The sequence below is a fragment of the Phyllobates terribilis genome, unplaced genomic scaffold (assembly GCF_046119375.1).
Source record: "Phyllobates terribilis strain yellow unplaced genomic scaffold, ASM4611937v1 Scaffold_11__3_contigs__length_659146591, whole genome shotgun sequence".
Taxonomy (NCBI): Eukaryota; Metazoa; Chordata; class Amphibia; order Anura; family Dendrobatidae; genus Phyllobates; species Phyllobates terribilis.
Genome location: NW_027362771.1, coordinates 619,684,791 through 619,703,190, shown reverse-complemented (window position 1 = coordinate 619,703,190; position 18,400 = coordinate 619,684,791). Strand labels below are relative to the sequence as shown.

Sequence of the window (18,400 nt, the reverse complement as noted above, 5' to 3'; positions counted from 1 at the left end):
GATGACATGCGGTCCAATGCAAGTCAATGGCGGTGAAAACGGGCGATTCCGCAAAATAATTGGTAGTGCTGCAGATTTTTTCCGCAATGATAATCCGCAGCGGAAATTTCTGCAGTGTGTGCCCAGCACATGTGGATTTTCATTGGGGAACATGGCAGACCTTCTACCAAGTGTTTTTTTAAGCCTTTCTGCAGCAGAATTGCCGCTGCGGAAACGCTTACAAAATGCATAGTGGGCACACAGCCTAAAGCAAACCACGATTTCTCACAGACAAAGCTTCATCGCAACATCGAGATCTCCACTGCTGAGAACCATGATTGGCTGAATGGGCATTTCCTACATGTTTAGACTGGTCTAGGAGATATAGACCAAACGAAAGCCTTTAAAAAATGATCATTATGATAGTTTAAAAATAGGTAGAAAGTAGTGGAATAAAGGAAACAAAACTCCAAGAAACAAGTTTCTTACTGCTGCAGTGCTACTGACTGGGAAAATAGCTCAAATATAGGATAGAAACCTGATCTTGAAGCAAATGATTCGCTGCTCCCAATCATAGAATTATAGAATATTAGAGTTGGAAGGGACCTCCAGGGTCATTGTGTTCAACCCCCTACTCAATGCAGGATCCACTAAACCATCTCAGACAGATGTCTGTCCAGCCTCTGTGTGAAGACTTCCATTGATGGAGAACTCACCACCTCTCGTGGCCGCCTGTTCCACTCATTGATCACGCTCACTGTCAAAAAGTGTTTTCTAATATCTAATCTGTATCTTCTCCCTTTCATTTTTATTCCATTGCTTCTCGTGTTTCCATGTGCAAATGAGAATAAGGATGATCCCTCTACACTGTCCCATCCCTTCAGAAATGTGTAACCAGGACAAAAAAAAAAGCATGGGTATGGAAAGTGCAGCCTAAGGTGTAGAATGAAACAATACCACAAGGGGATTATCACACGATTGAATTATTTATTAGATGCTACGCATTTCAGAGCTGATCTAGCTCCTTCTTCAGGCATATATATACATACACAATGCATTCTGGTAATTATATACATTCCAAGATGGCGTCACCAAACATGTTTAACAATACAACTGATTAACACCAGTGACGTACAACTTATGGACAACATGATTGGTCACACCAATTAATATATTACAATATGCACATATATAAAACCAAGTCTAAAAAATGCAGAATACATCAGTAAAAATAAAAAATAATTGAAAATAAATGCAGTTAAAAAGTTTTAATGTACAAGAAATGCACCAGTCCAAATTCCTTTTGTATACTCCCTATTCATGTCAAGTGTTGCATGCCTGCATAGATTGTGAATGTGATACATGATACCCTTTCTTATATTATAAGGCTATGTGCCCATGATGCAGAAATGCTCCGGATTTTTCCTGAGCATTTCTGCATCTCCCTGGCAGAAAAAATGCATGCCGATTTTTCATGCATTTGTTCTGCCAGGGACAAGAGTTTGTCAAGCGCTTTTCCAAGCAATTTTGAGCATCACTTGGAAAAGTGCATGAAAGTTGGTCACACAATATAAATCCATGCAACCGGTAAGGATTTATATTGTGTAACCAACATAATGTTAAAAAAAAAAGAATTAGAACGTAAAAAATAAAAAATAACCCTATACTCACCTTTCTGGCGGCCTCAGTCTTCTCCCGGCATAGTTCCATCGTAGGTACTGGTAATGTAAGAGGACCTTCCATGAGGTCAGTGGTCGCGTGACCTGTCACATGACCGCTGACGTCATGGAAGGTCCTTTTACATTACTGGTACCCGCCACGGAGCCAGCAGTGAAGCTGGGAGCAGAGCGGGGTCCATCAAAAGGTGAGTATAAGGTTATTTTTTATTTTAATTCTTTTTTTACAGGTACTATGGTACCTGAGTCTGGATGAGAGTCTCCTCTTCTCCAGAACTGGGTACCATCCACGCATTGAATCGCATAATAACCACATGTGCACTTGTAGTCATGCGGATGTTATGCGGTCCAGGTCAAGTCAATGGCGGCTAAAATTCCGCAATTCTGCAAAATTAAAGGTTGTGCTGCGGATTTTTCCGTAATGATAATCCGCAGCGGAAATTTCCGCATCATGTGCACAGCACATGCGGATTATCATTGGAAAACATGGCAGACAACTTAACATGGATTTTTAATGCATTTTTGTGGCGGAAATGGTGCTGCGGAAATGCATTAAATCTGTATCGTGGGCACGCAGCCTTACTGTGCCCATTCATCCTGGTATGTATCGCTTGGGTCATACTCCCTACATATTGTAGATTGCAATCACACTTTAATAGATAGATTGCAAATTCAGTGTTGCAATTGACAAATTGTTTAATGTGAAACACTTCTCCTGTTGTTATGGAGGAAAATAACTTACTCCCGTGTGAAACTATTTTGCAACAAAGACATTTTTTTGTGTTCCAGCAATAGGACCCTGCGATTAAAGTTGGCGCAGATGGAAACAATGGGACCTCTGTGGCTTACTTGATCTTATTCTACTTATGGCAATGTGATTTTTTAAATTCATGCTCCCGTGGAAAATGATATTTGGTTAGATGGTAATATTTTACCGATAATATGGGGTCATTTATAAGGAGGGCCCAATATCCAATATTTTGAAAGAGTATCTCTTATTATTTTATGGGATTGATTGTAAGTCGTTATGAAACTGCATTTAATTTAAATTTTTAGTTCCATATTATTATCCACTGACGACTCAGTTGTGTCATTCGGTTTCCCTTGACAATCATTTTGATGTAATCTAAATGGGCGTTTAAAAGAGTCCTCTATTACTCCATTAGATTATTGCTTTGCTTTAAAACTTTTTTTTTTAAATTTGTGCTTCATTTAGGAACTCTTCATTTGCGAATTCTCCTTGTACTGGCCATAAGGTATGTTAGTAATCCATTTCGGATAATTGCTGCAGGAGCTCAGCTGTCAGTTGAGCCGAGTTCCTGCTGTGATCATGCAGGAAAGTGCTGATATGTCAGTACTTCCCGGCAATCACATGCTGTGATTAGTCAGTCAGACTGAATGACCGATCATAGTGACCAGAGAGCAGGGACTGCTGAAATGGGTCCTCGCATCTCTGGCCTTGCTGCTCAGCTGTCAGTGACCACAGTTGGCACGGACCTGTCACTGTGTGTTTTAAGCGACAGCTTAAAGTCATGACGGGTATAGTACATCATGAAGCGGGAACTGACACCTGCTCATGACTTGCTATGTCCATCATGTTAAGGATCACATCAGCATTTGCTTTGATAATTCTAAGAAACCATGTAGATACATTCAGTGCATCTGAGAGTCAAAAGAGCTTTTTCAGCCCAAAAATAAAACAAATGTTGACATTTATTATTTTTTTTTATAAATTTTTAGTTTATTCAACTTAAAACATTTAAAAATCCATCTTTTAAGATTTAATATTTGTCCTTTCTCATTATGTTAACTTTGGAGTTTAAATTGGGCCTGAACAATATGGTAAAACATTTGGGTAGAAACATGCAGATTACCAACGCCCAAGTGGAGGCTAAAATGGCAAAGATTTCCATAGCAACAGTGTATTTGCCCTGGGCACTGAGAGAGGCCGGGATATAAGATATCCAGACACTGAGGAAGGCTAACATGCTGAATGTGATGTATTGGGCTTCATTGAAGCTGTCAGGAAGTCTTCGAGCAAGGAAGGCGACAATGAAACTTATGGTGGCAAGAAGAAAGAGATAACCCAACATGGTCCAGAAGGCAATTGAAGAACCTTCATTGCACTCAACTATGATGACCCAAGACTGGGTATGGGTGCTGTACTGTGGGAATGGAGGTGCAAGGAGCAACCAAGACAGACACAGTACAAATTGTAACAGGAATCCAATGAAAACTATCATGTAGGAAACTTGAGGTGTTGCCCACTTCCGTAGACTGCTATCTGGTTTGGTGGCCATAAATGCAAGAACAACCATGACTGTTTTAGCTAAGATACATGATATACAAAGAGCAAAGACCATACCAAATGTGGCTTGACGGAGCAAGCATTTTTCTGGTTGAGGATAACCAATGAAAGCCAATGAAGAGAGAAAACAGAAGGACAATGACATTAAAAGGAGACAACTAAGAGAGTAATTGTTGGCTTTAACAACTGGGCTGGATTTATGTTGGAAAAAAAGTCTCAAAATTAAATCAGGGGCCAGAGAAGATAACACGCTGATAGCAGTTAAAGACGTTCCAAGTAAATCTTCAAAAGAGAGGTATTCTATAGACTTTGGAATACAAGACGATTTTTCAATATTCGGCCTCTGATCAAACGGACACTTAATGCAGTCAATGGAATCTGAAAGGTAGGATAAGCAACATCATTTATGCTGTAAGTGATATCAAATGACGATCTAATTTGATTAATCAGTAGCTCGTGATAACATTAATTAGTAGTACTACACAATGCGGTTAGTAAAATTAGTATTTTCTGTGAAAAGAGGGAATAACCAATTTGTACTAGGTTGACACTTATAGATTGCTCTACACTGAACCCTATATTGGAGCTTCTGCTGCAATCATTGAAAAGCTGGATTCGAACATCATTCTGGACAGATCTCCAATGTAGCCATTCCCTTAAACTAAGCCAATGAAGTCATTGTCTGGCCTCCATCCTTGCAGTAGTCATCTTTTTCAGATGTGAGCAAAATGTCGTCTGAAAGTTTAAAAAGATGAACACTGTCAAGACGGTGGCCAGACAGTGACTCTGTCAGCTTTATTGGATGGCTCCATCAGTCTGTCAGAATCCAGTTTTTTTGGAGGATTATGTCAGAAACCACAAAGTAATGCTCTACAGAAATCATTGTATTAGTGTGAACTAAGCTTTTATAGGTGTGAGATTTTCAGTGAATTCGAGAAAGTTTCATTTTGGTCTAGCTAATTTGTCAAGTTTTTGTAATCTATAGTTGACTTTTGCCCAGACCAGGGAGAACAATGTAGATAATTACCTACCTGTTTTATTAGTAATTGCTCCATGAGGACAAGGGACACACGCAAAGCAGCACGCCGGTTCTCCACTTCTAGCTGCTTTCCAAAACCCATATGGACAGCTCTGGCTACATACTGACAAAGGGACCTGGAAAATACAAAGAGATAAAATGATAAATAGATAGATTATATAGATGGATCCTGCACTTATTATCATTTCTATTACCTGATGATCCTCAGCCGCCCAAAGCAGCAAACTTGTATTAATGGTAAAAAACTGATCAGTGGATGCTGCAGTGTCGTAACTTCCAACCTTGATCTGTTGTATGGAGCCTTCTGGACTCAGCTGCCAGTTCACAATGTCATAGACAGCAGGAGGATCTCCATTCTCATCAAAATAAAGTTCTCTTCCACCACTTAGTTTCACCCTCACCTTCTTCATATAGTAGAGGAGCTTCAATATGTGGAAAAAGAGAAGGAAAATTCACAATAAACATTAGTTAATAACTAACGTGGCTGCATAATTATATAGATTCCAGTATGAAGAGTAAATCTATATGGATGCAGAGGTGCTTGCTTCTCATGATGCCTGGTCTGAGATGGCCCATAGGTCATAAGTATTATAAATGGCACATGATAGATGGAGGGAAGTATATGCAAAGGTTGAAATTTGGCAGAACGCTCGAAATTGGCAAGGAAATTTCATTTGCATCAAAGTTATCTGATGGAAATAGAATATTCCTTATTACAGTGGTGGCCAAAAGTATTGGCACCCCTGCAATTCTGTCAGATAATACTCAGTTTCTTCCTGAAAATGATTGCAATCACAAATTCTTTGGTCTTATTATCTTCATTTAATTTGCTTGCAAGGAAAAAACACAAAAGAGAATGAAGTAAAAATCAAATCATTGATCATTTCACACAAAACTCCAAAAATGGGCCAGACAAAAGTATTGGCACCCTCAGCCTAATACTTGGTTGCACAACCTTTAGCCAAAATAACTGCGAACAACCGCTTCCGGTAACCATCAATAAGTTTCTTACAATGCTCTGCTGGAATTGTAGACCATTCTTCTTTGGCAAACTGCTCCAGGTCCCTGATATTTGAAGGTTGCCTTCTCCAAACTGCCATTTTGTGATCTCTCCACAGGTGTTCTATGGGATTCAGGTCTGGACTCATTGCTGGCCACCTTAGAAGTCTCCAGTGCTTTCTCTTAAGCCATTTTATAGTGCTTTTGGAAGTGTGTTTTAGGTCATTGTCCTGCTGGAAGACCATTGACCTCTAAGGGAGACCCAGCTTTCTCACACTGGGCCCTACATTATGCTGCAAAATTTGTTGGTAGTCTTCAGACTTCATAATGCCATGCACACGGTCAAGCAGTGCAGTGCCAGAGGCAGCAAAGCAACCCCAAAATATCAGGGAACCTCCACCATGTTTGACTGTAGGGACCGTGTTCATTTCTTTGAATGCCTCTTTTTTTTTCCTGTACACTCTATGTTGATGTTTTTTCCCAAAAAGCTCTACTTTTGTCTCATCTGACCAGAGAACATTCTTCCAAAACGTTTTAGGCTTTCTCAGGTAAGTTTTGCTAAACTCCAGCCTGGCTTTTTTATGTCTCGGGGTAAGAAGTGGGGTCTTCCTGGGTATCCTACCATACAGTCCCTTTTTCATTCAGACACCGACGGATAGTACGGGATGACACTGTTGTACCCTCGGACTGCAGGGCAGCTTGAACTTGCTTGGATGTTAGTCGAGGTTCTTTATCCACCATCCGCACAATCTTGCGTTGAAATCTCTTGTCAATTTTTATTTTCCGTCCACATCTAGGGAGGTTAGCCACAGTGCCATGGGCTTTAAACTTCTTGATGACACTGCGCACGGAAGACACAGGAACATTAAGGTCTTTGGAGATGGAATTGTAGCCTTGAGATTGTTCATGCTTCCTCACAATTTGGTTTCTCAAGTCCTCAAACAGTTCTTTGGTCTTCTTTCTTTTCTCCGTGCTCAATGTGGTACACACAAGGACACAGGACAGAGGTTGAGTCAACTTTAATCCATGGTAACTGGCTGCAAGTGTGATTTAGTTATTGCCAACACCTGTTAGGTGCCACAGGTAAGTTACAGGTGCTGTTAATTGCACGAATTAGAGAAGCATCACATGATTTTTCATACAGTGCCAATACTTTTGTCCACCCCCTTTTTTAGGTTTGGTGTGGAATTATATCCAATTTGGCTTTAGGACAATTCTTTTTGTGTTTTTTAATTGAAGACAAATTAAATGAAGATAATAATACCAAAGAATTTGTGATTGCAATCATTTTCAGGAAGAAACTGAGTATTATCTGACAGAATTGCAGGGGTGCAAATACTTTTGCCCACCACTGTATGTTCTGGAGTTTCTCTAGATGCTAGAGCATAATAAATGAAGGATGAAAAAAAAATACTCATCTCACGCCTTTCCAGCTACCACAAGTCGTTGTCCCATTGTGTCATCCTCTAACATCTTCTTCTGCAATCTTCACTTGGCACCAAAGCAAGTAGGCCTACGATGTCCCGATGACATGACCTCATGAGTGACACATATCAACCTAGGTCTGTTCAATACCTTAGGCAATGTGTGTCATGACAACTGTGGGCCACTTTCTTCACCAAGTTAAAATAATGGAAGAAAACATGGGAGCACTGGGCGGCGGGCTACAGTAGCAGAACACATGAGGTGAATGTTTTTTTTTCCCCACTATTTTACTCACTACAGCACAATTAAGCTAATCTCAAAAGAAACGAACTACAAAAAAAAATAATTCTACAGAATTTGGATTTTTGTAAAATTCAAGGTGAGTTAAATTCACTTTAAACATATTTGTTCATCTCTGGTGGAGGGTTGCTCCAAATTTCTCACTGTTGCCCAGGAGCATCAAGTTACACATCTAACCAGCACAGAAGGTCTGACAAAGCTTACAGATATGTGTAGCATCTGTGGCCGGCACCTATGCATGGTTCCCTTCCTCCCTGCAAATTGCAAATTTCTTCCTTCCTCCTCTGTGCACGCCGCACTGTTCTTCAGCAGCGCGAGAGTGCTCCCCTGCTCTTAAAGGGGCAGAGTGCGCATTTTGTAAATGCCCCCAGCTAACAGCTGGAAAGCATTTAGTTAATAGTGTTCACCTGCCTGATGTCTCCCAGCCAATTGCTGGGAGAAATCTTGTATAAAAGGCAATTTCCCCAATAGGGAGGTGCCTGACCAACCCCTATAGTTACTGTTAGGTGGTTTGTTGTGTGCAACTGTATGTTGCCAGGTCCCCCATCCCTAGTCTGTTAAAGCTATTCCTGTATCCTGTGTTCCCATAGTCTATTATTGTAATTCCCTATCCTATACTGTCCTTGTAGTCCAGTCTTGATAATACGTTACCCTGAAACCGCGTTGGCAGTATCTGTATCTGAACCTATCCCAGTGGCCATCCTGTCTGCACAGTCTGAACCTGTCCCAAGTGGCCATCCTGCCCTGTCTAGAAATCTGAGTTAACATCTCTGCCCCTTGTGGTCAGCTGCTACTGCCGGACGCTGCCATTGAGTGGCACCTGGCAGATACCTGCCGCACAAGTCTTACTTCACCACAAGAGGCTCCAACGATCACCAAGGTAGCTGCTTAGTTATGCCCCACCAGGGTAAGTCCGGTCTGTGGCACATTGGGTCCACGAGTAGAGATGAGCGTTGTTCTACTCGAACTGTTCGCCAATCTCAAATTCGAGCTGTTTTGGGCGGTGTTCGAGCCGGTCGGCGAACACGAACAATTTGAGAAAAATTCGGCTGTTCGAGGTTATGTTCGATAACTGTTCGTGCACCAAAATCATAACTGGATTTTTTCTCAGTAATGATGAAAATTAATGTTAATACGCAGTTTGAGTGTACAGCGGGGCGGGGGGAGGGGCAGGGGATGGATCTCTGCAGGAACAATGAAGATCTCCATTTTTTTTTCTCTTTCCCGCATTTGCAGTGGGGAGGTGCAATCTGTCAGCCTATCAGCAGCGCACACACGGAGCGAAGTGCTTTTTTTCACACAAGCAAGGGCATGTGTGATTGGCAGTGTATGTCACATGTCCTTGCCCTATAAGACCAAGCCATTATCCCCGTCGCCACCATTTTCTCACTGCTGCAGCTGCGTGTTAGACGGCACCGCTGTTGCTGTGTGCGCTATACCTTGTTAATTTCAAGCCAATTTTCGCACAAATATACAGATAGCTTGGGAGTAGGGAATAGTTGTGATTGCAGTCCTTTTAAGGACTAGGTTACAGCATTTCCTACGACTTTTATCAGGCAGGTCTGTGCTCTTAAATAGATAGATTGTGGGAGTAAAGACTAATTGTAATTGGAGTCCTTTTCAGGACTAGGTTACATCAGTTCCTATCAGTTTCTGCCAGGCAGGTCTGTGCCAGTGCTGTGCAAGTTTTTTTCACAGCATTTGGCTGAATCTAGCAAAGCTAATCCTTTTTGGCCTATTGCAGAGTGTGTTAGTCAGTGGAGTAGCCTATCTGTGTTGCAAGATATACCACCTGTGTATAGAATACCAATTTTTTTACTGCACCTAGTGAACTAAAATCTTTTGGGCATAGTATCATTCTATTAGTCCATCTATACTGACCTCCATCAGGTTGCAAACTGAATATAATTTTTTTCTGCATCTAGCTCTGAAAAAATATTTGGGCTTCTAGCAGTGTGTGGGACTTGGTCTATTAGTCCATCTATACTGACCTCCATCAGGTTGCAAATTAAAAATAATTTTTTTCTGCATCTAGCTCTGAAAAAATATTTGGGCTTCTAGCAGTGTGTGGGACTTGGTCTATTAGTCCATCTATACTGACCTCCATCAGGTTGCAAATTAAAAATAATTTTTTTCTTCATTTAGCTCTGAAAAAATATTTGGGCTTCTAGCAGTGTGTGGGACTTGTTCTATTAGTCCTTCTATACTGACCTCCAGCAGGTTGCAAATTAAATATAATTTTTTTCTGCATCTAGCTCTGAAAAAATATTTGGGCTTCTAGCGGTGTGTGGGACTTGGTCTATTAGTCCATCTATACTGACCTCCATCAGGTTGCAAATTAAAAATAATTTTTTTCTGCATCTAGCTCTGAAAAAATATTTGGGCTTCTAGCAGTGTGTGGGACTTGGTCTATTAGTCCATCTATACTGACCTCCATCAGGTTGCAAATTAAAAATAATTTTTTTCTTCATTTAGCTCTGAAAAAATATTTGGGCTTCTAGCAGTGTGTGGGACTTGTTCTATTAGTCCTTCTATACTGACCTCCAGCAGGTTGCAAATTGAATATAATTTTTTTCTGCATCTAGCTCTGAAAAAATATTTGGGCTTCTAGCGGTGTGTGGGACTTGGTCTATTAGTCCATCTATACTGACCTCCATCAGGTTGCAAATTAAAAATAATTTTTTTCTGCATCTAGCTCTGAAAAAATATTTGGGCTTCCAGCGGTGTGTGGGACTTGGTCTATTAGTCCATCTATACTGACCTCCATCAGGTTGCAAATTAAAAATAATTTTTTTCTGCATCTAGCTCTGAAAAAATATTTGGGCTTCTAGCAGTGTGTGGGACTTGGTCTATTAGTCCATCTATACTGACCTCCATCAGGTTGCAAATTGAATAAAAAAATTTTCTGCATCTAGCTCTGAAAAAATATTTGGGCTTCTAGCGGTGTGTGGGACTTGGTCTATTAGTCCATCTATACTGACCTCCATCAGGTTGCAAATTAAAAATATTTTTTTTCTGCATCTAACCCAGCCAATAGTTTTGGCCTAATACCACAGTTTGGCCACTCAGCTCTGCTCGGTTACCATCCATTGTTTTTTTGTGCAAACAACTCCAGAGTTGTGAATTAGTTAACCACCAAAATGAGTGGAAAAAGGCCTGCTGCTGGTGGAAAGGGGAATAGGCGTGTTGGGAAGGGGAAAAAAGGTTGTGTCCGTGGGGTAGGTGCAGAAGAAAGACCATCTTCCAGCCAAACTAAAATGTCTACTTCTTTTAGCGGACAATGTGATAAGATCCCTTTCTTACGGCCACGCCAATCGCTACAAATTCCAGATGAGGCACAAAAACAGCAGGTGCTTCAGCGGATATCAAGTGCTCCTTTAAGTGGGCTCTCCTCCACATCAACTTCAACATCACAAATACTCCAGTCCTCAAAGGTGTCACCCAAATCGCACTTGCTTCCTCACAGCTCCCAAATCTCCAGCTGCCCGTCTGAGTATGAGGTAGAACAGATGGTTGAGTCTGCAGAGCTGTTTACTCATACTATAGCCTGGGAATCAGAGGTCGACTCCAGCGCTTCTGTGAATCCAGACGAGGAAATGATCTGCACTGATGCCCATAATCTTTATGAGTCGGATCCAGGACCAGACGCAGAAGGTTCTGACCATAATGTAGACCCTCATTCCCAAACTGTAACTCCTGTTGGTGGAGACAATGAGGAAGACGATGATAAGACTCAAATACCTGATTGGAGCGATAACTTTAGTTTTTTGTCAGGGCAGGAACAGGTTGGCTCTGAGGACGACGGGTGTGATAACGCACAGGGTGATGATGATGAGGTCGGAGATCCCACTTACTGTCAACCCACAGTCAGCCAAGAGATGAGGTCAGCAGAGGAGGTGGAGGAAGATGCTAGTGACGACGAGGTCAGGTTGCGCCTTCCTGGACAGAGACGTAGTACTGGAAGCACGTCAACAACTGCATCCTCAAACACAACTCTGCCTCTCACCACAAGTCGTGGTGGCTCTTCAGGTCGCATGGGTGCTAAGCCTTGCATAGCCTGGGCATTTTTTCAGATCGATAAAGATGACCCAACTCGTGTTATCTGTAACATTTGTCAGCAAAAGCTAAGTAGAGGCCAAAAAATACATAGTTTGAGTACTTCATGCATGAACCGGCACATGGACATGAAGCATAAGTTGCAGTGGGAAGCTCAGTGTGCTACAATGCGGTCTAGCCGGCCGGGCCAACCACCGTCTGCCATATCTTGTGCATCCGCGGCCTCTTCATCCTCTGTGACTGGGGGGACAGCAGTCACACCTGTTTTGGGGCGCAGACCTGCCACCTCTTTACCCGCAACAGCCAGCGTGATTGGCAGGTCATCATTTTCTTTGGAGGTGGTAACACCAGCTGGTCTTGAGCGCTGTCCGACATCGATAGCACCACCTTTGGATCAAGGAACCTAACATGTCCGCCTGCATCTTCCTCACAGACCGGCAGTTTGCCGGGGACACCCTTATCAACCCCGTCTAAGCACAATAGCCAGCCCTCGGTCCCTCAGATGTGGACAAGTAAAAGACCATTTCCTCCTAGCCATGAGAAAGCTAAGAGGTTGAATTTCACCATCTGCAAGCTCTTGGCTACAGAAATGCTGCCTTTCCGCCTGGTGGACACAGAGGATTTTCGAGACCTTATGTCCGTCGCAGTGCCCCAGTACCAGATGCCCAGTCGGCACTACTTCTCAAAGAAAGGTGTGCCTGCGCTCCACCAGCATGTCGCACACAACATCACCGCTTCTTTGAGAAACTCTGTGTGTGACAGGGTGCATTTCACCACAGACACTTGGACGAGTAGGCATAGACAGGGGCGTTACATGTCGCTGACTGGGCACTGGGTAACTATGGTGACAGCAGGACAAGGGGCTGCTGTCCAAGTCTTGCCGTCCCCACGAGTTGTGCGTCAATCCTCTTTATGTCATTTTTCCTCCACTGCTTCTGCCTCCTCAACCTCCTCTCGGTCTTCCACCTGCACCCAAAGCCTGTCTGGTCATGCCACAAGCTTTCTAACTGCGCAGAAGGGATCCTGCACACCTCCTTACTATGCTGGCAGTAGGGCTCAACGTCATCAGGCGGTTTTTACATTGAAATGTCTGGGAAATGTGAGTCACACAGCTGAGGAGTTGTGGTCAGCTCTGGAGAACCAATTTCATGAATGGTTGTCTCCACTGGACCTGAAACCAGGGAAGGCCGTGTGCGACAATGCTGCAAACCTGGGTGCGGCCCTTCGCCGGGGCAATGTCACACACGTGCCTTGTATGGCTCACGTGTTGAACCTGGTTGTCCAGCAATTTTTAGCCCACTATCCCAGACTAGATGGCCTTCTGCAGAGGGCACGGTCGCTGTGTGCTCACTTCCGCCGTTCGCATCCCGCAGCTCAGCGACTTACATCTCTACAGAAGTCGTTGGGCCTGCCACTTCACCAGCTAAAATGCGATGTGCCTACCCGGTGGAATTCAACTCTGCACATGTTGCAGCGACTGTGGCAGCACCGACAAGCCCTGGTGCAATACGTTCTGACGTATAGCCTGGGCCAACGAGATTCAGAGGTGGGGCAAATCACGCTGGAGGAGTGGTCTCAGATCAGGGACCTATGCACCCTTCTGCACAGTTTTGAAATGGCGACGAAGATGTTTAGTGCTGACGATGCCATTATCAGCATGACTATTCCGGTGATTTACATGCTGGAGCACATGTTAAACAGAATTCGGAGTCAGGTGGTGGCACAAGAGGAGGTGGAGGAAGTAGAGGAGGAGGAGTTGTATGCGGAAGGGCTAACATCTGCAAGGTCCAGACGGTCGGCAGCACCAGGGCGGCAGGCATGTGAGGGTGGGGGAGATGATTTTACCAGGGCGCATGGTAGCAGCCAAACTAGTGAGGAAGGTGCAGGAGCCCAGGAAGAAGTGGAGGACGAACTGATGGAAGACTCATCAGATGAGGGAGACCTTGATCACATTTCTGTTGTGCGAGGTTGGGGGGAGAGGACAGAGGAAGGAAGCATGATTGTTACCTCGCCACCAACACAACAGGGACTTGGTGCTCCTGGATGCGCAACACACATGAGTGCCTTCTTGCTGCACTACCTGCAACATGACCCTCGAATTGTGAGAATTAGAAATAATCCTGACTACTGGGTTGCCACACTGTTAGATCCCCGGTACAAAAGTAAATTTGCAGAAATTATTCCTGCCATAGAAAGGGATGCACGCATGCAGGAGTATCAGCAGAGACTGTTGCAGAATCTTACATGTGCTTTTCCACAAAATACCAGTGGTGCACGTAGTGAATCTCACAGTTCCAACTTGCCAACCGTGGTCTGTATGGAATTGTTCAATAAAGGGCCCAAAATTAAGATAACATAGATGGGAGAGGTCTCTATGAATAGGAATTCCTAAGTATTTGATACCCTGTGAGGGCCAGGCAAAGGGAAAGTTGGACTGGATGGAATCCTATATGGATTTAGGGAGGGAGACATCGAGGGCCTCAGACTTCGCTGCATTGATTTTAAAATTTTACCATGTAACAAAGTGATCTATTTCAGCCATAACAGCAGGGATGGATATATGTGATTGAGTGATATATACTAGGACATCATCAGCAAATAGAGAGCACTTGTACTCGGTGCCTCCCACCTCAATCCACCTAATATTGGGGTTATGGCGAATTGATGAGAGCAGGTGCTCCGTCACTAGGATGTATAAGAGAGGGGACAGAGGACATCCCTGCCTTGTCCCATTGGTGATTGTGAAAGGTGATGAAAATGTTCTGACGCACCCCCTGGGCCTTGGGACACCCGGAGCCGGACCCTTTTTGGTGGATGCTGGTGGTTGTAGTCTTCGTGGCGGCGATCCGGTTCCGTGGCTCAGGGCGGTCAAACCAGTGGCGGAACTATTTATGGGGTTTTGATGTTTAAATGTCCGACTACGCCACCCGTGGATTGCGGTCAGAGTGAACCGCCGCTACAGGGCAGACCGCTAAGGCTGGTGTTGTGGGTGCAGCAGAGCGTAGCATAACTCCCCACGGGAGGAGTATAGCCTCAGGGCAGTGTATGCGGAGGATGGGGGTGATGGTGCAGGGCAGCAGCAGTAACGACACGGAGTCAGTGATGCAGTTCAGGGCCTTTACTCACAGTTCTTATTATCCAGACCACGTCTGCAGGTAACGGCTGCCCACGTCGTACTGTGCTCACCAGGTGAGGGGCTCAGACAACTCCCAGATAACTTTGGAGCGCTTCACAGGACCCCCTTTGTGTGTCCTTTGTCTGGCCTTTCTTACCAACACTTCTGTCCGGCTGCCTCGGGCCTCCTCTTGGTAAACTTGGCGCCAGTTTCCCTGACCCTATGTGGTGCCTTCCTAGCGGGTGGAGCAAGGGGCTGCGCCACATAAAATGTCAGAGCCTCCGGTTTCTAGCTGAGGGTCGTTTCCTGCCTCCACTAGTTCGGGGACCGGTCTCCCCCTTTGGCCTGACCCCTCCACGCAGGTGGATTCGGGCGTGCGGTGGCGACTCGCCCGTCCGCACCCCTGGGATCCCTTCATTCCTCGTTCCTGGAGCTTTCTCCGCTCCTCTTCCTTCCTTCTCCCTCTTGCAGGCCTGGGCCTCTGTTACTAGGCCCGCCTCCGGAGCAGAGCTCATGCAGAGCCCCTGCTCCCTGCCACTTCTGCTCAGACTTCTCTGCACTGAACTAAGATGGTGCCCACCTTTTATACTCCCTTCTCAATGCACCCAGGAACTGCTTCCTCCCTGCTCCTGCACTGCAGGGTTCCCCTTCCTCAGTGTTCCCTCCCCCCACTCCAGCCAGGGACAGGGACTGTCGTGCCCATCTCAGGGGCATATTGGTCGCCCTGCCCCACGGCAATGTGGTGTAATGCATGCAGGTGTCGGGTCCTGATCCACACTCCATCCTTATCTGAGAGTGAGATATCACACCTCTGGGTGAGGTGCAATACGTCTGTAGCAACCGAGCCCTCGGTGCTACAGTTCCATTTATCTTCAGCCTAGGTGACGTATTGTGATACAGGGCCGTGATTTTGGCTATAAATGGGTCCCCTAGACCCCTACCCCAAGCTTTTTAAGAGAATCATATATGGCGTGCCAGGAGACTCTATGGAATGCTTTCTCAGCATCCAACGAGAGTATCTACTTACAAATTTTTAACTGCATCTAGCCCAGGAAATACTTTGTGCCTAGTAGCAGTGTCTGCTAGTCAGCGGATTATCCCGGCTGTTAAGCAAGCTACACCACCTGTAGTTTGGACACTTAATTTTTTCAAAGGAAATGCTTCGGGACCACGGGATACTTAGTGAAGAGCATCAGGAGGCACCCCAAGGCATAGGGGCTGGGACTGGCACTAGGATGCCTTGCGGTGGACAGCCGAGCTCGATCCTTATAAAAGCTTTTTAACTGCAGCAGCTTTAGTGGACGCTACTGGAGCTGGAATTACGCGGCTGCTGGCATGAGACTTGCCCTCCAATAGATCCTTGTAAATGGATTTAAAGTGTATTCATTCAAATTAGAGGGACAATTTAAATTAAAAAGCTTAGAGCTGCCTCCACCACAGGGGGGCTCTCTCGACCCACCAGCGGACAGGCACCAGTATTGGGAGAGGGGGGCTGGCCGTCAGGGTTCACCGCGCCTCTGGCACAAACCCGGCGACACGGAGGTGGCACGGGCAGGAGCGGACTGGCCGTCTCGGCTTCTCACTTTTTGGATTTTAGAAGGGCATGACATGCCTATATCTGTGTCTCCCCCTCCTTTTACTCCTCCACCTCTTTTCTTTTCGCATGACTATATGTACTTGTCACTTTTCCATGTGTTAGTTGTGTCTTCTGAGCAGTTTGTCAGCTTTTGGACACCTTTGAAGGTGTTTTCTATGTGTTTTTGTTTGCCTGCCATTGGTTTTAACGGTGTTCGAAGGTGTTCGACGAACAGTTCGACGAACAGTTCGGCGAACACACGGGTGTTCGACGAACCGAACCGAACTCGAACACTACGTGGGTGGCTCAACACTATCCACGAGCCACATGCGCCACCTAAGAGTGTATCAATATGTATACAATGAAAATTACCTGCCAAGGGCGCAGTCGATAAATATCCAAACATCTGTACTGTGACAATGGACCTTCTGTCAGTCCACAGTTATTCAAATCTTCCAATGCTTTTGCAACAACATGGACTGCAGTGTAGACATTGTATGTCGTCCGTAAGTTGGAAACATCTGTAAAGCTACTCTTGATATTTTCCAAGTTCTCTTGACCTGTACAATCATTTAGAATGGTGTCCGAAACATAAGTCAAGTTCTCTCCAATGGGAAACTTGCAATTAAAAGATTGTTCCCAAAATGTTTTTATCCAGACTTCTTCAAAAGATGAGTTTGGGTGAACTGCCCTCAGGAACCCGCCGAGTCCAGGAATACTTCCACTGTAAAAGGCTAGGCCAATAGTGCCAGTTAGAAGCCTAGAAAATTGCCCAATAGAGTGAAAGCTAGAAGTAGACCAAGCTTCACTGGCTACAAAGGTTTTGTTTGTGATGTTATGTCTGAGCATCTCTTCTAGAACTGGAACAAGATCAACATCTGTTGAGAAGATAATGATTACTTTTACATTAGATTCCTTTATCACCTTCACAAGGCGAGGAGCATTGCGGTCTGGTTGATTCATCATAATGTTCTCTGCAAAAGCCACACATGCTCCACCTTTTATGATCTCCTGTCTGACCATCTGAATTCCTTGTTGACCATAATCATTATCCATAGCCAATAACCCTACCCATGTCCAACCAAAATGCAAGACCAGTTTAGCTAGCCCCAAAGATTGGAAGGCATCACTTGGAACAGTTCTAAAGAAAGAAGGAAACTTTATATGATCACTCAGTTGATGACTTGTCGAGTAGTGACTGATCTGTTTAAAAAATAAACAAAAACAAACAAACATAGATAAAATAGTTATATACTATAACTACTCTAATACTGCTTTCTAGGTACAAGAATATAACCATTATAATACTGCTACTATGTACAAGAATATAGCTACTATAATACTGCTACTATGTACAAGAATATAGCTACTATAATACTGCCCCTATGTACAAGAATATAGCTACTATAATACTGCCCCTATGTACAAGAATATAACTACTATAATACTGCCCCTATGTACAAGAATATAACTACTATAATACTGCTACTATGTACAAGAATATAGCTACTATAATACTGCCCCTATGTACAAGAATATAGCTACTATAATACTGCCCCTATGTACAAGAATATAACTACTATAATACTGCCCCCTATGTACAAGAATATAACTACTATAATTCTGCCCCCTATGTACAAGAATATAACTACTACAATACTGCCCCTATGTACAAGAATATAACTACTATAATACTGCTCCTATGTACAAAAATATAACTACTATAATACTGCCCCCTATGTAAAAGAATATAACTACTATAATACTGCCCCCTATGTGCAAAAATATAACTACTATAATACTGCTCCTATGTACAAGAATATAACTACTATAATACTGCCCCTATGTACAAGAATATAACTACTATAATACTGCCCCTATGTACAAGAATATAACTACTATGATACTGCCCCTATGTACAAGAGCA

General features: G+C 43.9%; 1 protein-coding gene across 1 annotated transcript; it reads right to left on the bottom strand.

Annotated features, from left to right (window-relative positions):
* Positions 1-3,436: 3,436 nt before the first annotated feature.
* LOC141167402 (extracellular calcium-sensing receptor-like) lies at positions 3,437-17,529 on the bottom strand. The gene is made up of 4 exons (XM_073654809.1): positions 16,846-17,529; positions 5,197-5,424; positions 4,995-5,118; positions 3,437-4,341 (listed from the first exon to the last, which is right to left on the bottom strand). Exons 1-4 carry the CDS (start codon positions 17,527-17,529, stop codon positions 3,437-3,439), a joined length of 1,941 nt encoding a protein of 646 aa, XP_073510910.1.
* Positions 17,530-18,400: the final 871 nt, after the last annotated feature.